Genomic DNA, 19,802 nt, shown 5'->3' on the forward strand with positions numbered 1-19,802 from the left:
GCCAGTACCCCCCGAACCCACCCAAGGCTGCCTCCTGGACCCAGCAGGCGGAGAAGGGACCTCTGGTGAGTGTACCTTTTAAAATACTATACATGGTTTAAAAGCAAGCATGTGAAAGGATTACTTTGCCCTGGCATTTGCGGTTCTCCTAGATGTAGTCCTAAAGCCTTTGCAAAAGGTTTCTGGGGAGGGCAGCCTTATTGCGTCCTTCATGGTAGGACACTTTACCACTCCAGGCCAGTAACACGTACTCAGGAATCATTGTAGAACAAAGCATTGCAGTGTATGTTTGCTGGCATTCAAACAACATCCGTTCTTTATCTCTCTGTGTTATCCTCAGGACAGTGAGATATAATTCATGGTCACCTGGTTGAAATAGAGTGCTTTTCTTCAGGGGACACTCAGAGGAGCCCATTCCTGCTGGGCTGTTTGCCTGTGGCTAAACAGAAATGTACCCCGCTGTTAGCCACAGGGAGGGGGGAAGGTTGAGGGGGTAGTCACGCGGTGGGAGGAGGCAAAATGCGACCTTGTAACGAAAGCACATGTGCTATGTATGTAATGTTAACAGCAAGGTTTACCCTGAAAGAGTGTAGCCACTGTTGTATAAAATGTGTCTTTTTAAATACCGCTGTCCCTTTTTTTTTCTCCACCAGCTGCATGTGTTTCAATGATCACAGGATCTTCTCCTTCCCAGAGGCTAGTGAAGCTTAGAAAGAAAAAAAAACGCACTCGCGATGAAATGTTCTCCGAGCTCATGCTGTCCTCCCACACTGACAGAGCACAGACGAATGCGTGGAGGCAAATAATGTCAGAGTGCAGGAAAGCACAAAATGACCGGGAGGAGAGGTGGCAGGCTGAAGAGAGTAAGTGGCAGGCTGAAGAGAGTAAGTGGCAGGCTGAAGACAGGGCTGAAGCTCAAATGTGGCGGCAGCGTGATGAGAGGAGGCAGGATTCAATGCTGAGGCTGCTGCAGGACCAAACCAGTATGCTCCAGTGTATGGTTGAGCTGCAGCAAAGGCAGCTGGAGCACAGACTGCCACTGCTGCCCCTCTGTAACCAACCGCCCTCCTCCCCAAGTTCCATAGCCTCCACACCCAGACGCCCAAGAACGCGGTGGGGGGGCCTCCGGCCAACCAGCCACTCCACCACAGAGGATTGCCCAAAAAAAAGAAGGCTGTCATTCAATAAATTTTAAAGTTGTAAACTTTTAAAGTGCTGTGCTTAAAGGGATTGAAGGGAGGAGGGGCGGGTGGTTAGCTTACAGGGAAGTAGAGTGAACCAAGGGGCGGGGGGTTTCATCAAGGAGAAACAAACAGAACTTTCACACCGTAGCCTGGCCAGTCATGAAACTGGTTTTCAAAGCTTCTCTGATGCGTACCGCGCCCTCCTGTGCTCTTCTAACCGCCCTGGTGTCTGGCTGTGCGTAACCAGCAGCCAGGCGATTTGCCTCAACCTCCCACCCCGCCATAAACGTCTCCCCCTTACTCTCACAGATATTGTGGAGCACACAGCAAGCAGTAATAACAGTGGGAATATTGGTTTTGCTGAGGTCTAAGCGAGTCAGTAAACTGCGCCAGCGCGCCTTTAAACGTCCAAATGCACATTCTACCACCATTCTGCACTTGCTCAGCCTGTAGTTGAACAGCTCCTGACTACTGTCCAGGCTGCCTGTGTACGGCTTCATGAGCCATGGCATTAAGGGGTAGGCTGGGTCCCCAAGGATACATATAGGCATTTCAACATCCCCAACAGTTATTTTCTGGTCTGGGAAGAAAGTCCCTTCCTGCAGCTTTTGAAACAGACCAGAGTTCCTGAAGATGCGAGCATCATGCACCTTTCCCAGCCATCCCACGTTGATGTTGGTGAAACGTCCCTTGTGATCCACCAGAGCTTGCAGCACTATCGAAAAGTACCCCTTGCGGTTTATGTACTCGGCGGCTTGGTGCTCCGGTGCCAAGATAGGGATATGGGTTCCGTCTATGGCCCCACCACAGTTAGGGAATCCCATTGCAGCAAAGCCATCCACTATGACCTGCACATTTCCCAGGGTCACTACCCTTGATATCAGCAGATCTTTGATTGCGTGGGCTACTTGCATCACAGCAGCCCCCACAGTAGATTTGCCCACTCCAAATTGATTCCCAACTGACCGGTAGCTGTCTGGCGTTGCAAGCTTCCACAGGGCTATCGCCACTCACTTCTCAACTGTGAGGGCTGCTCTCATCTTGGTATTCATGCGCCTCAGGGCAGGGGAAAGCAAGTCACAAAGTTCCATGAAAGTGCCCTTACGCATGCGAAAGTTTTGCAGCCACTGGGAATCGTCCCAGACCTGCAACACTATGCGGTCCCACCAGTCTGTGCTTGTTTCCCGAGCCCAGAATCGGCGTTCCACAGCATGAACCTGCCCTATTAGCACCATGATGCATGCATTGTCAGGGCCCATGCTTTCAGAGAAATCTGTGTCCATGTCCTGATCACTCACGTGACCGCGCTGACGTCGCCTCCTCGCCCGGTATCGCTTTGCCAGGTTCTGGTGCTGCATATACTGCTGGATAATGCGTGTGGTGTTTAATGTGCTCCTAATTGCCAAAGTGAGCTGAGCGGCCTCCATGCTTGCCTTGGTATGGCGTCCGCACAGAAAAAAGGCGCGGAACGATTGTCTGCCGTTGCTCTGACAGATGGAGGGGCGACTGACGACACGGCTTTCAGGGTTGGCTTCAGGGAGCTAAAATCAACAATGTGGGTGTCTTTACATCAAGGAGTATTTCAGGCAGGACTTCACGGAGGGTTCCAATAAGAAATGGTGCACCTAAGTTATCGTTCTTATTGGAACAAGGAGGTTAGCCTGGCCTCTGATTGATACATGGCTAGATTTACCTCGCTGCACCTTCTCTGTGAGTGACTGCAGTGTGACCTAGAGGAATGAGTCCCCTAGACAGGGGAGGAGGCAAATGAGTACAAAACAAATCTGGTCTATTTCTTGTTTTGACCCACTCCATATATCTTTTACATCTTTGGCTGGCAGCAGACGGTGCAGAAGGACTGCATGCCATCCACATCTCATGGCTGCTCGGCAGAAGATGGTACAGTACGACTGCTAGCCATCCTCATCTCTTGCCTGCCTGGCAGAAGATGGTACAATACGACTACTAGCAATCCTCATCTCTTGCCTGCCTGGCAGAAGATGGTACAGTACGACTGCTAGCAGTCCGTATCGCCTGCCCGCTCACCATAAGACGGTTCAATAGGACTGACTGCAGGACTAAAGAGAATGACCTGCTCAAGTCACTCCAAATTTAGTCCCTGCGCCCATGTCTGCCCAGGCACTCCCAGCTGACATGGCCAGGAGCACCTCGGACACGACGAGGACGACTACCAATCGTATTGCACCGTCTGCTGCCAGAAGGCAATGGGTTGCTGCTACTGTGCAGCAAAGCCGTACCGCTTCTGCCAGCACCCAGGAGACATGGGGTGACGGTTACCTGAGCGGGCTCCATGCTTGCAGTGGTATGGCGTCTGCACAGGTAACTCAGGAAAAAAGGCGCGAAATGATTGTCTGCCCTTGCTTTCACAGAGGGAGGGAGGGAACGGGGGCCTGACGATACGTACCCAGAACCACCCACGACAATGTTTTAGCCCCATCAGAGTGCTCCATTGTGACTGCTCTGGACAGCACTCTCAGATGCCCGATTGTTTGCCATTGCTCTGACGCCAGGAGGGGCGCTTACAGGGTTGGCTTCAGGGAGCTAAAATCAACAATGTGGGTGTCTTTACATCAAGGAGTATTTCAGGCAGGACTTCACGGAGGGTTCCAATAAGAAATGGTGCACCTAAGTTATTGTCCTTATTGGAACAAGAAGGTTAGCCTGGCCTCTGATTGATACATGGCTAGTTTTACCTCGCTGCACCTTCTCTGTAAGTGACTGCAGTGTGATCTAGAAGAATGAGTCCCCTAGACAGGGGAGAGGGGGGGAAGCAAATGAGTACAAAACAAATCTGGTCTATTTCTTGTTTTGATCCACTCCATCTATCTTTTACATCTTTGGCTGGCAGCAGACGGTGCAGAAGGACTGCATGCCATCCACATCTCATGGCTGCTCGGCAGAAGATGGTACAGTACGACTGCTAGCAGTCCGTATCGCCTGCCCGCTCACCATAAGACGGTTCAATAGGACTGACTGCAGGACTAAAGAGAATGACCTGCTCAAGTCACTCCAAATTTAGTCCCTGCGCCCATGTCTGCCCAGGCGCTCCTGATCGACCTCACAGAGGCGATCAGGAGCACCTCGGACATGATGATGACGGCTACCAGTCGTACTGTACCGTCTGCTGCCACAAGGCAAGGGGTTGCTGCTACTGTGTAGCAATGCCATACTGCGTCTGCCAGCACCCAGGAGACATAGGGTGACGGTTACCTGAGCGGGCTCCATGCTTGCCGTGGTATGGCGTCTGCACAGGTAACTCAGGAAAAAAGGTGCGAAATGATTGTCTGCCCTTGCTTTCACGGGGGGAGGGAGGGAACGGGGGCCTGACGATATGTACCCAGAACCACCCGCGACAATGTTTTAGCCCCATCAGGCATTGGGATCTCAACCCAGAATTCCAATGGGCAGCGGAGACTGCGGGAACTGTGGGATAGCTACCCACAGTGCAACGCTCCGGAAGTCGACGCTTGCCTCGGTACTGTGGAAGCGCTCCGCCGAGTTAATGCACTTAATGCACTTAGAGCATTTTCTGTGGGGACACACACACTCGAATATATAAAACCGATTTCTAAAAAACCGACTTCTATAAATTCGACCTAATTTCTTAGTGTAGGCATACCCTTAGCAGCACCTTTAAGTACACTGATTAAAACTGGCAAAGGAGAAGAAAGGGTCCCTTAAGCATCTGATAATGAACAGCACAAAGCATCATTAAGTCCTCCCATGCTCTTCTCTTTTGGCAACACTGCCTCCCACTTATTCCTGTTAAGAGAATAAAACACCCTAAAGTGGAACTCAGCAGGAGGGGCTTTCATTCGAAAACCCATTTACACAAGACTGCCTATTTACAAATCATTGACTCAGATACTTACAGAGCTGTTTCACCTGGTGTTTGTTTTGTCTTTTTGAAGCACTAAAAATAAACACAAACAACACAATCTTGTCATTATTGTATTTCTGAATGAAAGGCTTTTACTAAGTATATTCATAACTTATATTAGTACTGCTCCTTTCATCCCACCTGGCCCCAAATGGAATATACAGGAATCACTTCACCTCCCACTGCTATGCAGCCACCTCTGGGGATGGGTTGTAACAGTTCTCAGAACAGTATACAGCAACACTACACAACAGTATCGGACAGAAAACTGCAGAAAATGCACCATAATTGATCAAACTGAAAAGCAGACAGGACAACACCAGTACTTTGGTGAAAAATGCCAGGGGTGGAAAGGTTTCAGAGTAACAGCCGTGTTAGTCTGTATTCGCAAAAAGAAAAGGAGTACTTGTGGCACCTTAGAGACTAACCAATTTATTAGAGCATAAGCTTTCGTGAGCTACAGCTCACTTCATCGGATGCATGCCGTGGAAACTGCAGCATTTATACTTTATTTATACACAGAGAATATGAAAAAATACCTCCTCCCACCCCACTGTCCTGCTGGTAATAGCTTATCTAAAGTGATCATCAGGTGGGCAGTTTGGATGAGCTATTACCAGCAGGAGAGTGAGTTTCTGTGTGTGTTGGGGGGGGGGGGGGAGAAGACCTGGATCTGTGCTGGAAATGGCCCACCTTGATTATCGTGCACATTCTGGGGAGAGTGGTCGCTTTGGATGGGCTGTAACCAGCAGGAGAGTGAGTTTGTGTGTGTATGGGGGTGGGGGGGTGAGAAAACCTGAATTTGTGCTGGAAATGGCCCACCTTGATTATCATGCACATTGTAGGGAGAGTGGTCACTTTGGATAAGCTATTACCAGCAGGAGAGTGAGTTTGTGTGTGTGAAAAGAAAAGGAATACTTGTGGCACCTTAGAGACTAATCAATTTATTTGAGCATAAGCTTTCGTGAGCTACAGCTCAAGTGAGCTGTAGCTCACGAAAGCTTATGCTCAAATAAGTTGGTTAGTCTCTAAGGTGCCACAAGTACTCCTTTTCTTTTTGCGAATACAGACTAACACGGCTGTTACTCTGAGATTTGTGTGTGTGGTTTTTGGAAGGGGGGGGTGAGAAAACCTGGATTTGTGCTGGAAATGGCCCACCTTGATTATCATACACATTGTAAGGAGAGTAATCACTTTAGATAAGCTATTACCAGCAGGAGAGTAGGGTGGGAGGAGGTATTGTTTCATGGTCTCTGTGTGAATATAGGTTTCAGAGTAACAGCCGTGTTAGTCTGTATTCGCAAAAAGAAAAGGAGGACTTGTGGCACCTTAGAGACTAACCAATTTATTAGAGCATAAGCTTTCGTGAGCTACAGCTCACTTCTTCAGATGCATATCGTGGAAACTGCAGCAGGCTTTATATATACACAGAGAATATGAAACAATACCTATTCCCACCCCACTGTCCTGCTGGTAATAGCTTATCTAAAGTGATTTCCAGCACAAATCCAGGTTTTCTCACCCTCCACCCCCCCACACAAATTCACTCTCCTGCTGGTGATAGCCCATCCAAAGTGATAACTCTTTACACAATGTGCATGACAATTAAGCTGGGCTATTTCCTGCATAAATCCAGGTTCTCACATCCCCCCCACCCCCATACACACACAAACTCACTCTCCTGCTGGTAATAGCTCATCCAAACTGACCACTCTTCAAGTTAAAATCCAAGTTAAACCAGAACATCTGGGGGGGGGGGGGTAGGAAAAAACAAGAGGAAACAGGCTACCTTGCATAATGACTTAGCCACTCCAAGTCTCTATTTAAGCCTAAATTAATAGTATCCAATTTGCAAATGAATTCCAATTCAGCAGTTTCTCGCTGGAGTCTGGATTTGAAGTTTTTTTGTTTTAAGATAGCGACCTTCATGTCTGTGATCGCGTGACCAGAGAGATTGAAGTGTTCTCCGACTGGTTTATGAATGTTATAATTCTTGACATCTGATTTGTGTCCATTTATTCTTTTACGTAGAGACTGTCCAGTTTGACCAATGTACATGGCAGAGGGGCATTGCTGGCACATGATGGCATATATCACATTGGTGGATGTGCAGGTGAACGAGCCTCTGATAGTGTGGCTGATGTTATTAGGCCCTGTGATGGTGTCCCCTGAATAGATATGTGGGCACAGTTGGCAACGGGCTTTGTTGCAAGGATAAGTTCCTGGGTTAGTGGTTCTGTTGTGTGGTATGTGGTTGTTGGTGAGTATTTGCTTCAGGTTGCGGGGCTGTCTGTAGGCAAGGACTGGCCTGTCTCCCAAGATTTGTGAGAGTGTTGGGTCATCCTTTAGGATAGGTTGTAGATCCTTAATAATGCGTTGGAGGGGTTTTAGTTGGGGGCTGAAGGTGACGGCTAGTGGCGTTCTGTTATTTTCTTTGTTAGGCCTGTCCTGTAGTAGGTAACTTCTGGGAACTCTTCTGGCTCTATCAATCTGTTTCTTTACTTCTGCAGGTGGGTATTGTAGTTGTAAGAAAGCTTGACAGAGATCTTGTAGGTGTTTGTCTCTGTCTGAGGGGCAGTTTCCACAGTATGCATCCGATGAAGTGAGCTGTAGCTCACAAAAGCTTATGCTCAAACAAATTGGTTAGTCTCTAAGGTGCCACAAGTACTCCTTTTGTTTTACTTCAGAGTCTCCCATCTAGTAACCCAGCCTGGCCTTGCCATAGCGTGCAAGCATTACTAGGACCAGGACTAGGCTGTAATTCATGTAGGCTATCCCTGATAAACAGGAAGGAGGATGACCATTCAGAGTTTGTCATTTCTGTATATGGCAAATTACAATATCTTCTCTCACAACAATATACACCTATGTGCACCACCACATTAGCGAGACTCGTGTGTTATATGACCTGTATATACCACCTTTCTGGGTCTATTTCTAAGTCCAAGACAATAGAAGTGTTGTGTTAAGCCTCACCTCCCCTCACTCAGAAAATAACGCTGAGATTAAACAAAGCTTTTTCTTAACAGCAGCTGTGCTGACTCATTATGATGGTTTCTGATTCATTGATGCTTTTGTTACCTTAAATATTTTTTCTCTTCGAGCCACAATTCCAAAAATTACAGTGAGTAAAACCACCACGGTGGCAGCAATAATGGCCTCCAAGGGAAAAACTGGTTTTCTATCTGTTGGAAGGAGGAAAAAAACACCCATTTGGATACTGGACAGATTGATACACTTCTATAAAGCAAATCATTTTAGAGATGTCCAAAAAAGAGCAGGTGGTTTCTTCCTGTCCCTGTCTACACAGTGACCTGAACTGTGCTAAAAACAGAGGTCAAAAACTGTTGTAATGCATGGGATATTCATGTGGTTCTGACATTCAAAAAGAAAGACGCAAACAACAAACAGCCAGACATTTTTACTGGACTAACTGGAAATATTAATTGGTGGCCACTCCAGCAGGTTCTCCGGCTAGGCCATCAGGCCATGGACACAGAGTAAGATGTGCAGTAGTGTTTCCTGACATCTCCAGTACAACTGTTTTTATGATGGTTCTAGGGATAGGAAAGAATGGCTTGTGGGCAGCCCTGCAGCCAGAAAACCATGTATTTATTAGAATGAGAGGTGGGAAACTGCAGCCCTAAGATAGTTGTAGATTATTAGGAAAACATATGCAACAGATCCCTACTGTGGCACCTTTGTATTCTGTAAATTGATGCAATTAAAATGTATCCTCTTATTTGTGTGTCAACAACCCAATTAAGGGATGGGGGAAAATTACTGATTTCTTTCTAAACAGGGCATAGCTTCTTGCTTTTGAAACAAACGTCTCAACAGCTATTAAGCAGAGAATCTTCACATTGTTTTACATCCTTTAAAAAAACAAAAACAACTAGCCTTCCTGGGAGAGGCCAGGAGTCTGAGCAGAAGCCAAAGTTAGTACTCCTGGATTTTGTTCTCAATTCTGATTTTGTCTTTGCCACTGCCTTGTGCTGGGCAAGACCCTGCGCCTCGTTCTACCTCATTTTCCCCATTTGTAAAATGCGAACAAGAATATCCCCCTTCAAAGGTGAGCTTTGTGGCTTAATTAACATTTATCAAGCCACCTGAGATCCTCGATTGCATCATGCTGTCTATGCACAAATTACAATTATTATACTTCATCCAGTTTTACGGCCAATCAGCATGTGAGCTTTGTGTCAGCCTATTTCTAGCTGTTGCTCCACCTGGCCCTGGCCCCAACCTGCTATTCAAAGCACTGATGTGTCATTGCCCTACTTACTTCAAATAAAATGTCCTGTTTACAACCACCCCTGCTCTAATTTCTACTGAATTCCACTGAGGGAAAAGAACAAGTTATTATATATTGTTTCCATTACAGTCGTGCCAGATTTCTCCACTCGTCATCGGGCTAATTGTGCTGGGCACTGTGCAAACATGAAAGAAGAGACAGTGTCTGCCCCAAAGCGCTTATAATCTAGTGCCCTGATGCTGCAAATGGATCCACGCTCCTGTGGCTGAACTGAGCCTCACTGACTTAAACAGGGCTCTTCACTGGCACAGGGATTTGCCAGTATGGACTGCACTGCAGTATTGGGGCCTGTGTAAAGTATAACCTTTTGCTCAGGGCAACTAATAACTGCTGGGATTCAAGTTGGCCAATGTGCATGAATTTAAAGAAGGGATTGGAATTATTTGAAAATTTTAATGCACACATCTGGCTTCAGGAGATCAGAAGGTGAGATGCAGCCCCTTCAGATTACACACTCCAAATACTTTTAAATAACTGGTGGAACAGGAAAAGCAGTCAGGTGCATAAGCCAAGCTATTGTTTCTATGCACTTAGATGCACACTCATTAGTGTTACCTTCAACTGTCAGGTGGAACTCCTTTTTCATCCCTCCAAGAACAGATTTAGCCTCACAAGTGTATGTTCCATTGTCAGATTTTTCTACTTTCTTGATAGTCAGCTGGAAGACCTCACTAGTATGGTATATCTGATAGCGATCTTTCTTCAGGGTCAGGGTGCTGTTGTCTTTATACCAAACCATTTCAGCTTGAGGGTTGGAATTCACATTGCAAGTCAGCTTCACATCATTCTTTTCTTCTACTGGAGGAGGGTCTTCCCCAGTTAGGAGAGGGGGAACTGTTCACAATAACCAGTTATTTTAATTACAAAGTTACCAGAACCACAAACACCTACTTACTATTTAAGGGAAAAGGAGTTCCCTGTAAACATTTCTGATGCATGCACAAATAACAATGATGATGAATAGCAGTTATGTAACCCTTCACAGCACTACTTGAGCAAACTGGGCAGTCATCATTAGAAACAGTAATTTCCAGACATAATTTTAAAAGGGAGTCCTGACTACTTTTCAAAACACCAATATAAAACAGTTCGCTGCTACAGCTTTTAGCAGTCTTTCCTACGAGCTGTACTAGTGTTAAATTTCATTCTGTCATAACATCGAATATTACAGTGAGAAATCTAAACTGGATGCATTGTAGGATCAGAATTTAGCTTATTTAATAGCTTTCCCATGCACTGCTAAACACTGCTGGAACGTGATACATTTGGAGCAGAGGAAGTGGGGCTGGACAGAGCAGGAGAGAGAACAGACACCACCAAGGAAGGGGGCGAGATTGATCACATGACATCTTCCATCTGGAGGCACAGTTGGCCACCTTTATGTCTTCAAAGCTTCAGGCATCACCTTTCAGCTCTTTCACTGAATAAAAGCTTGGTTTTTACAGCGTAATAACTAATGCCTATTAACCATCATGCTGCAAAATCCTAGTGGAGTCAAGGGGCAGGTAGTTTTTGACATGATGTAGCTAGGCGAGATCAATCCTATGTCTCCCACCCATGGCTAAGCTCACCTAGCTACATCCCGATAAAAGCTGAAGTGCTGTATGTCTCCTAGGGTTTGACAGTGGGAAGGCTAACACACGTCAGTTATCCTTTTTTAATTTATTTTTTATTTTTTATATTTTTTGCAGTGAAGACATAGCCAAAGGCACTCACTGCTCCTGGTTCAGGGCATAGGCCACTCACCAGCAGGTGTCTGGAGTTTAGGTGCATCAGGAGGATTTTATATATTCCTCTAGCATCGCACAGTGGCCACTGCAGCAGAGAGGATACCAGAGGAGACAGGTCTTTTTTGTGCTCTGATTCTTTTGTTCCCCTCTCTTTTCAAGCCGGAGTCTAGGTGGAGGAGGCAACAATGTCTAGTCAATCTACTTCTTAATCAAGGGTCTCATCCAGCTCCCACTGAAGAAAACTGAAAGGCCCCGCATTGATTTAAATGAAAGTCGGATCAGGCTTGAAGGTTTTGTTTACGCTAGGGAAAAGGTGTATTTTGAACACATTAGCGAACACCTAACATCAGCTAACACTTTTTCCTAGAAAAGACAAGGCAAAAGAATATAGAACAGTTGGGCATGGACTTCACCTCGTGAGCAGCCCCCGGGTGTGCTAAACCCACTGATCTCACACTGCCATAGCTATTTTGCATAATCAGCCCTCCCATTAACTCACACTGGACATCCAGAGTCACCGAGATCTGAACAGACTCGTTCCGCACCAGCTTGCAGGTAAAGCTGACTCCATTGTCGGTCTTAGAGACTGGAAGGATGCAGATGTTAGTGGTATTCATTTTATTGCCATCTTTCATGTTCACAGTCCCACTGTCTCGGTACCAGCGTAATTCCTCCGCCCTGCTGCTGTTATGTACAGTACACCACAGAGACTCTTCACGGCCAGGCTTTGTGGCTAGTATTTGGTTATCAGAACAATTGTTTATAGCCAGCTCCACACCTGGGAAGGGAAATGGACATGGTGGGTTTCACAATCTGTACCTTTTGCACAGGCCAGGACAATATGAATAATTACCAGGCCGCTCTGACAATGCCCAGGCCCCGGAAAGCAGGTTAAGAATGGAGTTGTCAGACTTAAATCTAATAACCACCGTTTCTAAAGCAGCTTCTCAAACTGCAGCAACAATTGTTCAGGCACAACTTGTGTTTTATTTATTTAGATTTACAAAAAAGACACAAAGGTACCTGCCCTAAGCTGTCAGTCTTCTAAAATTGCAAGCAAACGCAGGGCCCTGACGCTGCAGCTGACTGCATGGGTGTAGGAACCTAGGCTGTGAAGAAAAACCCTACCAGCCACCACCATATATAGCAGTGATGTATTAGCCCCTCCAGCAAAAGGAAACAATAAAGACAAATACTTCACCCTCCCTGAAATACTATGTGTGCTCAGTTTTCACAGCCAGGCTTTTATGCACTCAATTTTTCATGCTCATGTTTTTATGTGCTCATTTTTTTGATTGTCTCAAGTTGCATTTGTGAGTATAACTGGGTAGTTAGATCACCAGCTACATCTGCACTGGCTTCAGTAGAGTTTTGCTGTTCAAGGACTGCAGAATCAGATTCTAAGCTTGGAGCCTTAGGACATTTTCACTGGGAAAAATAATCCCTGTGGGAGATAAGTTGTCATTATCTCCGAAACTCAAGACTCTAGTTCCCGTTATGTCTTAATTAACTGAAAAAGTCAGTTGAAAATGCAAAGGCAATTGCACTCTTGGGGCACAAAAATAACCTGAGACCATGATTCTCTTGTTTGGTACTCCTAGATAGCAAAAGCATTCAGACTTTTCGTTTTTCACGTATTGTGCAAATAATGGAGTCCTCTGATTTTTGTACTCTTTGAGTTCACCAGTCTCATTTAGTGTGAATGACACTTTTTAAAATGGTGAAGTCTCTTCATTCTCTCTGGTTGCTCACGACGCTGTATTGAGCAGATCAGTTCTTTCTATGTGTAGCCTATTTAGGACCGATTACTACAATATAGGAAATGTAGGATCCAGCTGTAGCACATCGCCCTGGACACTACCCAGTGACAGGTGTCAAGCAGAGCATCAGGAGATATTAAGAAGCTCAGACAAATAAGCTGCAGCTTTTCTTTGCTGCTTACCTGTGACTAGACATGGAAAAAGTAAAACTGCAAGGACAGGTACTCCATAAGGGGTGGGTAGGCGGCTCTTCTGGGCCATCTCTGATATACTCAGGTGGGATCTGTTGGATAGAGAGTCATAGTTCTGTGAATACTGCAAGCATGGGATAATTATACATTGCTATCACACATTCCGAATAAAGCCCTCCCAGAAAGGCCCTTCACAGGCATTGATGGGCAGGCGGGGCCCTGAGGAGGAAGTTGTATTAGTTTCTTGTTGGTTGTACTCCACAAGCAACTGGCCCTTAAATCGTTAGCCCCTTCCTCAGAAATAATTTTTTTCCTAGCAATGCTAAGTTACTTCTGTGGCAGAGGTCCTTTCTCTTGGGATATCTAACCCTGCTGCTTACCTTGGGGAGAGTCTGTGAAGAGGCTTCTCCTGTTCAGAAATGCACAACACTTTCCCCATCTCATTTATAAGGGTTGAACTGTAATGTTTTTATTGTAGTTCAGTGTCAAGTGAGTCAGATAAACTGGGGTCAAGGTCTTGTTCCTTCACTGAATTTCTGAGTACACAAAACACCAGTTAGAAAATAAGGACTCTTCCTGCACTGCTCACTGTTTTATGGGATTAGCTGAGGCAATGAGTAACTAACAGGAAAGTTCCTGGGTCAGCCATTGCTGATTTCAACCAAAAATAAGGCATGTTTCCTTCTCAGCTTTCCTCATGTTGTTGGGGCCTGCATTCATTCAAGCCAGTGGGAGCTTTGTTCCAGACCTCAACAACTGGGGCAGGAGCCCATCCCATTCTTTCCCTTTCTCCCACCACGGAGCCATTTGTAGTCCCTGGGACTGCATGCAGGAGTGAGGTTACTGGGAATTGGCTCAAACTCTGAAACATATGTTTGGAGATCGGAGAGCAGGGTCACTGTAGTGACCTAGAAACTACAAATGAGTCCCCTCCGCCCCCATAAGTTCGGCCAATACACTTCAGTCCGGAAGAGCACCAGGCCTTGATATTCCACTCCTGGGACTGACCCCACCCCAGCCCTCTGCTGGGGCACATCACTGCTCTCCCAGCACGGCGCCCAATTCCCCCACTCTCTCAGTGAACCTCAGTGCTGCATTGTGGCTCCCCCTGCTATTCCAGACTCCTCCAAGCTGGAAACACCTATTTTTCAGTTAGCTCAGCCACTGGGGCCAGCCCTGATGTTACGGTGGATACAACTGTGTTGAATTCCAGGGAGTTCCGGCTGCTTACAAGGCTGGATTTGTCTCCATGTGTTTCGAAGCAGCACTCTGGGGGCACAGCTGAAACCCATGGTGCTAAGGGAAGATGGCGTTTTGAATATTCTCAGCACACCTTAGCAGGACAAAGGTGATAACTATAAACCACTAGGTCCTTACCAATCCTGACCCTGAAAGGAATGTCCCATGGGCCTGTGGGTGCTCAGCACCTCTCTGGATCAGGGTTATCATAAACCTGGGATCAGAAACTGGCTACAGTGGGCCATAAAATGCATTTCATAGGCAGGGAAGGGACCCTGGACAAGGTGGACTCTGTTCGACCCCACTCAGCAGAGAGCACCAGTAGGTTTGGAGGGCGGCTGCATGGCTTTGCTGTGGGCAGGACACTAGAGGGAGCCAGTGCACAGACTACTATGTATTAGTTGCTCTGTACGTTGGCTCATCTGTTGGAAAAACCCACGGACAACAAGAAGCCGTTTTCAGGAAACGTTTTTTATTTGATGCCTGCCCAAGGTGCTTTGGAGAGAGGAGTCAGAGTGGGGCCCGCCTCTGACATCTCCTCCTGGATGTCTAGCTGCCACCCCTAGCTCAGCATGGCTAAAACAGCGCACAGGTGCCATTCAGGTAGGGCAGAGGGGGGCTGCGGCCCCCCTGAGTTTTGTACCCCCATGCCAACAGCAGGGCTGGAAGCTTCTGCAGCACTTTTTTCAAATTCATTTTCCTGAAGCTCTGGGCTTAGGTCAGAAGATGCTTGCTGCAGATTTCATCATGACCTGCCATTCACCTTCCCAGGGTGACATGTTACAAAGCAGCTCTGAGCAGGGGGTGGGAATAGATGACCTCCTGAGGTCCCTTCCACCCCGATCTTCTATGAAAGGCAGGAGCCAGCCCCTTATGACACCAGTAGACAGAGAACTGCTTGGGAGGGGCAGGAGCTGCTGTCCCAGGCACATTCAGGGGATCATTATCCCCACAGAGAGGCCAGCTCTGGACGTTTCAGGCTGCAAGAGCCGTGCTGAGGAATGACCACCTGGGATTTTCCCCTGCTGTCAAGAAACAAACATGCTCTCACACCACCAATACTGTTTAAATGACACTTAAAACTTCTTATTTTTTCCAACTCTTTAATTTTCCAGTGAATGGCAGTACCCCAGTGCGGCCATTTATTCTGCCATTTAGTGCCACGTGTCTGCGGGAGTCTTTCCTTTGCCAGCAATAGGCTTTGGGTCAGGTCCATAGGCTGTGATACAGTAACACTGATCTCTCTGTGAATACTGGGATTTTACCAGATCTCCCCAGCGTGGGGGTGGACTTTTCTAGGACCTTTTTCCCAGATACCTTTTGAGGAGCTTCTGCCCCTGGACTGCTGCTCTCCAGCAGCCATTTTGCAGCTTTCCGCTGTATGTCCTCTTCCAGCTGGGAAATATTCTTATCTCCTGTTGTACTTACTCTTTAACATTCCTGAGGGTGGCAGAGTCTCACAGATCAGTGAGTTTCATGGAGGTGATGTTTAGTCTATCAAATCCTTACAGCAACACCCCAGAAATCTACTTCCAACTTAATCCGTTGTATTTATCGTAACTATTTGCGTAAACCCTTTAGTGAACATAAACCTAAGCCAATCTAAACAAGTTGTAAGATTTGGCTGCCAAAATGTGTTTGTTATAGATCTACACTGCTAACATCCATCCTTTAATTATAGTCTAGATAGTAAAAAGAATGAGGAGTACCTTAGAGACTAACAAATTTATTTGTGGCACTTTAGAGACTAACAAATTTATTTGAGCATAAGCTTTCATGGCCTAAAGCCTACTTCATCGGATGCATGCAGTGGAAAATACAGTAGGAAGATATATATATACACTGAGAACATGAAACAATGGGTGTTGTCATACCCACTATAAGGAGAGTGATCAGGTAAGGTGAGCTATTATCAGCAGGAAAAAAAAAACACCTTTTGTAGTGATAATCAGGATGGCCCATTTCCAACAGTTGACAAGAAGGTGTGTGTAACAGTAGGGGGGGAAAAAACATGGAGAAATAGTTTTACTTTGTGTAATGACCCATCCACTCCCAGTCTTTATTCAAGCCTAATTTAATGGTGTCCAGTTTGCAAATTAATTCCAATTTAGCAGTTTCTCGTTGGAGTCTGTTTTTGAAGTTTTTTTGTTGTAGTATTGCAACTTTTAGGTCTGTAATCAAGTGACCAGGGAGATTGAAGTGTTCTCCAACTGGTTTATGAATGTTATAATTCTTGATGTCTGATTTGTGTCCATTTATTCTTTTACGTAGAGACTGTTCGGTTTGGCCAATGTACATGGCAGAGGAGCATTTCTGGCACGTGATGGCATATATCACATTGGTAGATGTGCAGGTGAATGAGCCTCTGAGAGTGTGGCTGATGTGATTAGGCCCTATGATGGTGTCCTCTGAATAGATACGTTGACAGAGTTGGCAATGGGCTTTGTTGCAAGGATAGGTTCCTGGGTTAGTGTTTTTGCTGTGTGGTGTGTCGTTGCTGGTGAGTATTTGCTTCAGGTTGGGGGCTGTCTGTAAGCAAGGACTGGCCTGTCTCCCAAGATCTGTGAGAGTGATGGGTCGTCCTTCAGGATAGGTTGTAGATCCTTGATGATGCACTGGAGAGGTTTTAGTTGCGGGCTGAAGGTGAAGGCTAGTGGTGTTCTGTTACTTTCTTTGTTGGGCCTGTCCTGTAGTAGGTGACTTCTGGGTACTCTTCTGGCTCTGTCAGTCTGTTACTTCACTTCCGCAGGTGGGTATTGTAGTTGTAAGAATGCTTGATAGAGATCCTGTAGGTGTTTGTCTCTGTCTGAGGGATTGGAGCAAATGTGGTTGTATCGTAGAGCTTGGCTGTAGACAATGGATCGTGTGGTGTGGTCTGGCTGAAAGCTGGAGGCATGTAGGTAAGTATAGCAGTCAGTAAGTTTACTGTATAGGGTGGTGTTTATGTGAACATCGCTAATTAGCACTGTAGTGTCCAGGAAGTGGATCTCTTGTGTGGACTGGTCCAAGCTGAGGTTGATGGTGGGATGGAAATTGTTGAAATCATGGTGGAATTCCTCATGGGCTTCTTTTCCATGGTCCAGATGATGAAAACGTCATCAATGTAGCGCAAGTAGAGTAGGGGCATTAGGGGACGAGAGCTGAGGAAGCGTTGTTCTAAGTCAGCCATAAAAATGTTGGCATACTGTGGGGCCATGCAGGTACCCATAGCGGTGCTGCTGATTTGAAGGTATACATTGTCCCCAAATGTGAAATAGTTATGGGTGAGGACAAAGTCACAAACTTCAGCCACCAGGTTAGCCATGACATTACCGGGGATAGTGTTCTTGACGGCTTGTAGTCCATCTTTGTGTGGAATGTTGGTGTAGAGGGCTTCTACATCCATAGCGGCCAGGATGGTGTTTTCAGGAAGATCACCAATGGATTGCAGTTGCCTCAGGAAGTCAGTGGTGTCTCAAAGATAGCTGGGAGGGCTGGTAGCATAGGGCTTGAGGAGAGAGTCTACACAGCCAGACAATCCTGCTGTCAGGGTGCCAATGCCTGAGATGATGGGGCATCCAGGATTTCCAGGTTTATGGATCTTGGGTAGCAGATAGAATACCCTGGTCGTGATTCTAGGTGTGTGTCTGTGCAGATTTGTTCTTGTGCTTTTTCAGGGAGTTTCTTGAGCAGATGGTGTAGTTTCTTTTGGTAGCCCTCAGTGGGATCAGAGGGTAGAAAGTGATAGATAGCTTGTAGAAAGTGGTGTTGGAGAGCTGCCTAGCACCCTCTTGTTCATATTCCGACCTATTCATGATGACAACAGCACTTTCTTTGTCAGCCTTTTTGATTATGATGTCAGCGTTGTTTCTGAGGCTGTGGATGGCATTGTGTTCTGCACGGCTAGATAGTGATTCTTTTTAAAGGCATAGACCCCAGTGTTAATAAAAAAATTGTTTAAATAACTAGATTGGGGTTTTTTGGGGCTAGTTTTTAAGTGACTGTGTACTATTGATGCAGTAGAAAATAGCCCCGGGAATCATGGTTAAAGTTGCCCCTCCCTTCCCCCCCCCGGCTACCAAAATCTGAAATGGTACCCCTGAAACAGAGCCCTCAAACTTTCCCCAAAGCCCTCCCCACACCCTCCCTTCTTGAGCACTGTGGACAATACCACCATCCTCTGTGTAACTCAGGCCTGTAACCTGGGTGTCATCTTTCACTCGGCCCCCTCTCTTGACCCTCACACATAGGCTCACAGATTCTTTCTAGATAATATCTCTATGATATGGCCTTTCCTGTCCATCCACACAGCTCAAACTTTTGTCCAGGCTCTCATCAGCTCATGTCTTGATTATTGCAACATCCTTTTCTCTGGCCTTGACAAATGCAACCTTGCTCCCACTCATATCTATTTAAAATGCTGCTGCAAAGATCATTGCTTTGACCATGTGACTCCTCTCTGCATCCCTCCACTGGCTTTGCCTTTCCTACAGCATCAAACATATGCTACTTGTCTTCACTTTCAGGGCCCCTGCCGGCCTTCCCTACCCTACCTATCAGCTGTCATTCACTGTCAGGAAGCTGACTCCCACCTCCGACTGGTCCCTGATGCCAGACTCCCTCACCCACTTGTTAAATGTCAACAAGCACCTAAAATTGAAAGGCGGAAAATTTCAAACTGACAAGAGTTGATATTTTTTTGTATATAATGTGTGCACAGATAGCCTTTCAAACATGTTGCCACAGGATATCATGAAGACCTAGAGCCGGGATCTGCAACCTTTGGCATGCGGCCTGTCAGGGAAATCTGCTGGCGGGCCGGGACGGTTTGTTTACCTGCAGCGTCTTCAGGTTTGGCCGATCACAGCTCCCACTGGCCGTGTTTGCCGTTCCAGGACAATGAGGCTTGTGGGAAGCAGCGGCCAGCACATCCCAGAAAAAGTTTATTTTCTGTTTGGTGTCCTAGACTCTGACTTCAAACATTAGACCTAGTTTAGGCCAGATTTGATCATTCAGAACATCCATAATTGAATAATAAAATATATGACCTTTCTATCTTTTATAGATAAAAAACATTCAAGCTTTTCTTGAGAAATGGTTTGCGAACTAAAACCTGCCCTTGGAGTTAGATGTGTAATGGGATATGCAAAAACATGCATAATCTAGGATTGAGATATTGGTTAATTTGTCAAGCAAAGAATCCGTCAAGTGTAGCATTAATCCCATTCCCAGGAAAATGTTCTCACAATAGTGCCTCAGGTGTTGCTCAGAGGTTGTTGGCATCTTCCCAATCATTCCAGTTCCCTGATTGTAATCCTATTTTAGTACATGGTGCAGCGTATTTTGCAACAACACTTACGTCATGAGTGCAACGAACTCTATTCTCTCCATTTGCCGAACGTCAGTGTTAAGAAGTAAAGCCCCTGAGTAAAGCCATGAATATACTTAGCACAACATCCCCCTTCCACCAAACCTTCTCTTATTCCCCCCCCCCCCCATTTGT

General features: G+C 46.2%; 1 protein-coding gene across 3 annotated transcripts in view; it reads right to left on the reverse strand.

Annotated features, from left to right (window-relative positions):
- The window catches only part of TMIGD1 (transmembrane and immunoglobulin domain containing 1), a 30,982-nt gene that overhangs the window by 4,211 nt on the left and 6,969 nt on the right, over positions 1-19,802 (reverse strand). The window contains exons 2-6 of one of the 3 annotated variants that reach the window (XM_073315937.1): positions 13,073-13,173; positions 11,630-11,908; positions 9,956-10,234; positions 8,167-8,270; positions 5,078-5,118 (exon numbers count right to left, since the gene is read on the reverse strand). In XM_073315937.1, the coding sequence (XP_073172038.1) occupies positions 5,078-5,118; positions 8,167-8,270; positions 9,956-10,234; positions 11,630-11,908; positions 13,073-13,173 (804 nt within the window). Of the gene's footprint in view, positions 1-5,073; positions 5,119-8,166; positions 8,271-9,955; positions 10,235-11,629; positions 11,909-13,072; positions 13,174-19,802 lie in introns of those variants that run through there. The other 2 variants (XM_073315938.1, XM_073315939.1) reach the window with 2 other exon arrangements.

The sequence above is a fragment of the Lepidochelys kempii genome, chromosome 17, assembly GCF_965140285.1.
Source record: "Lepidochelys kempii isolate rLepKem1 chromosome 17, rLepKem1.hap1, whole genome shotgun sequence".
Lineage (NCBI taxonomy): Eukaryota > Metazoa > Chordata > Testudines > Cheloniidae > Lepidochelys > Lepidochelys kempii.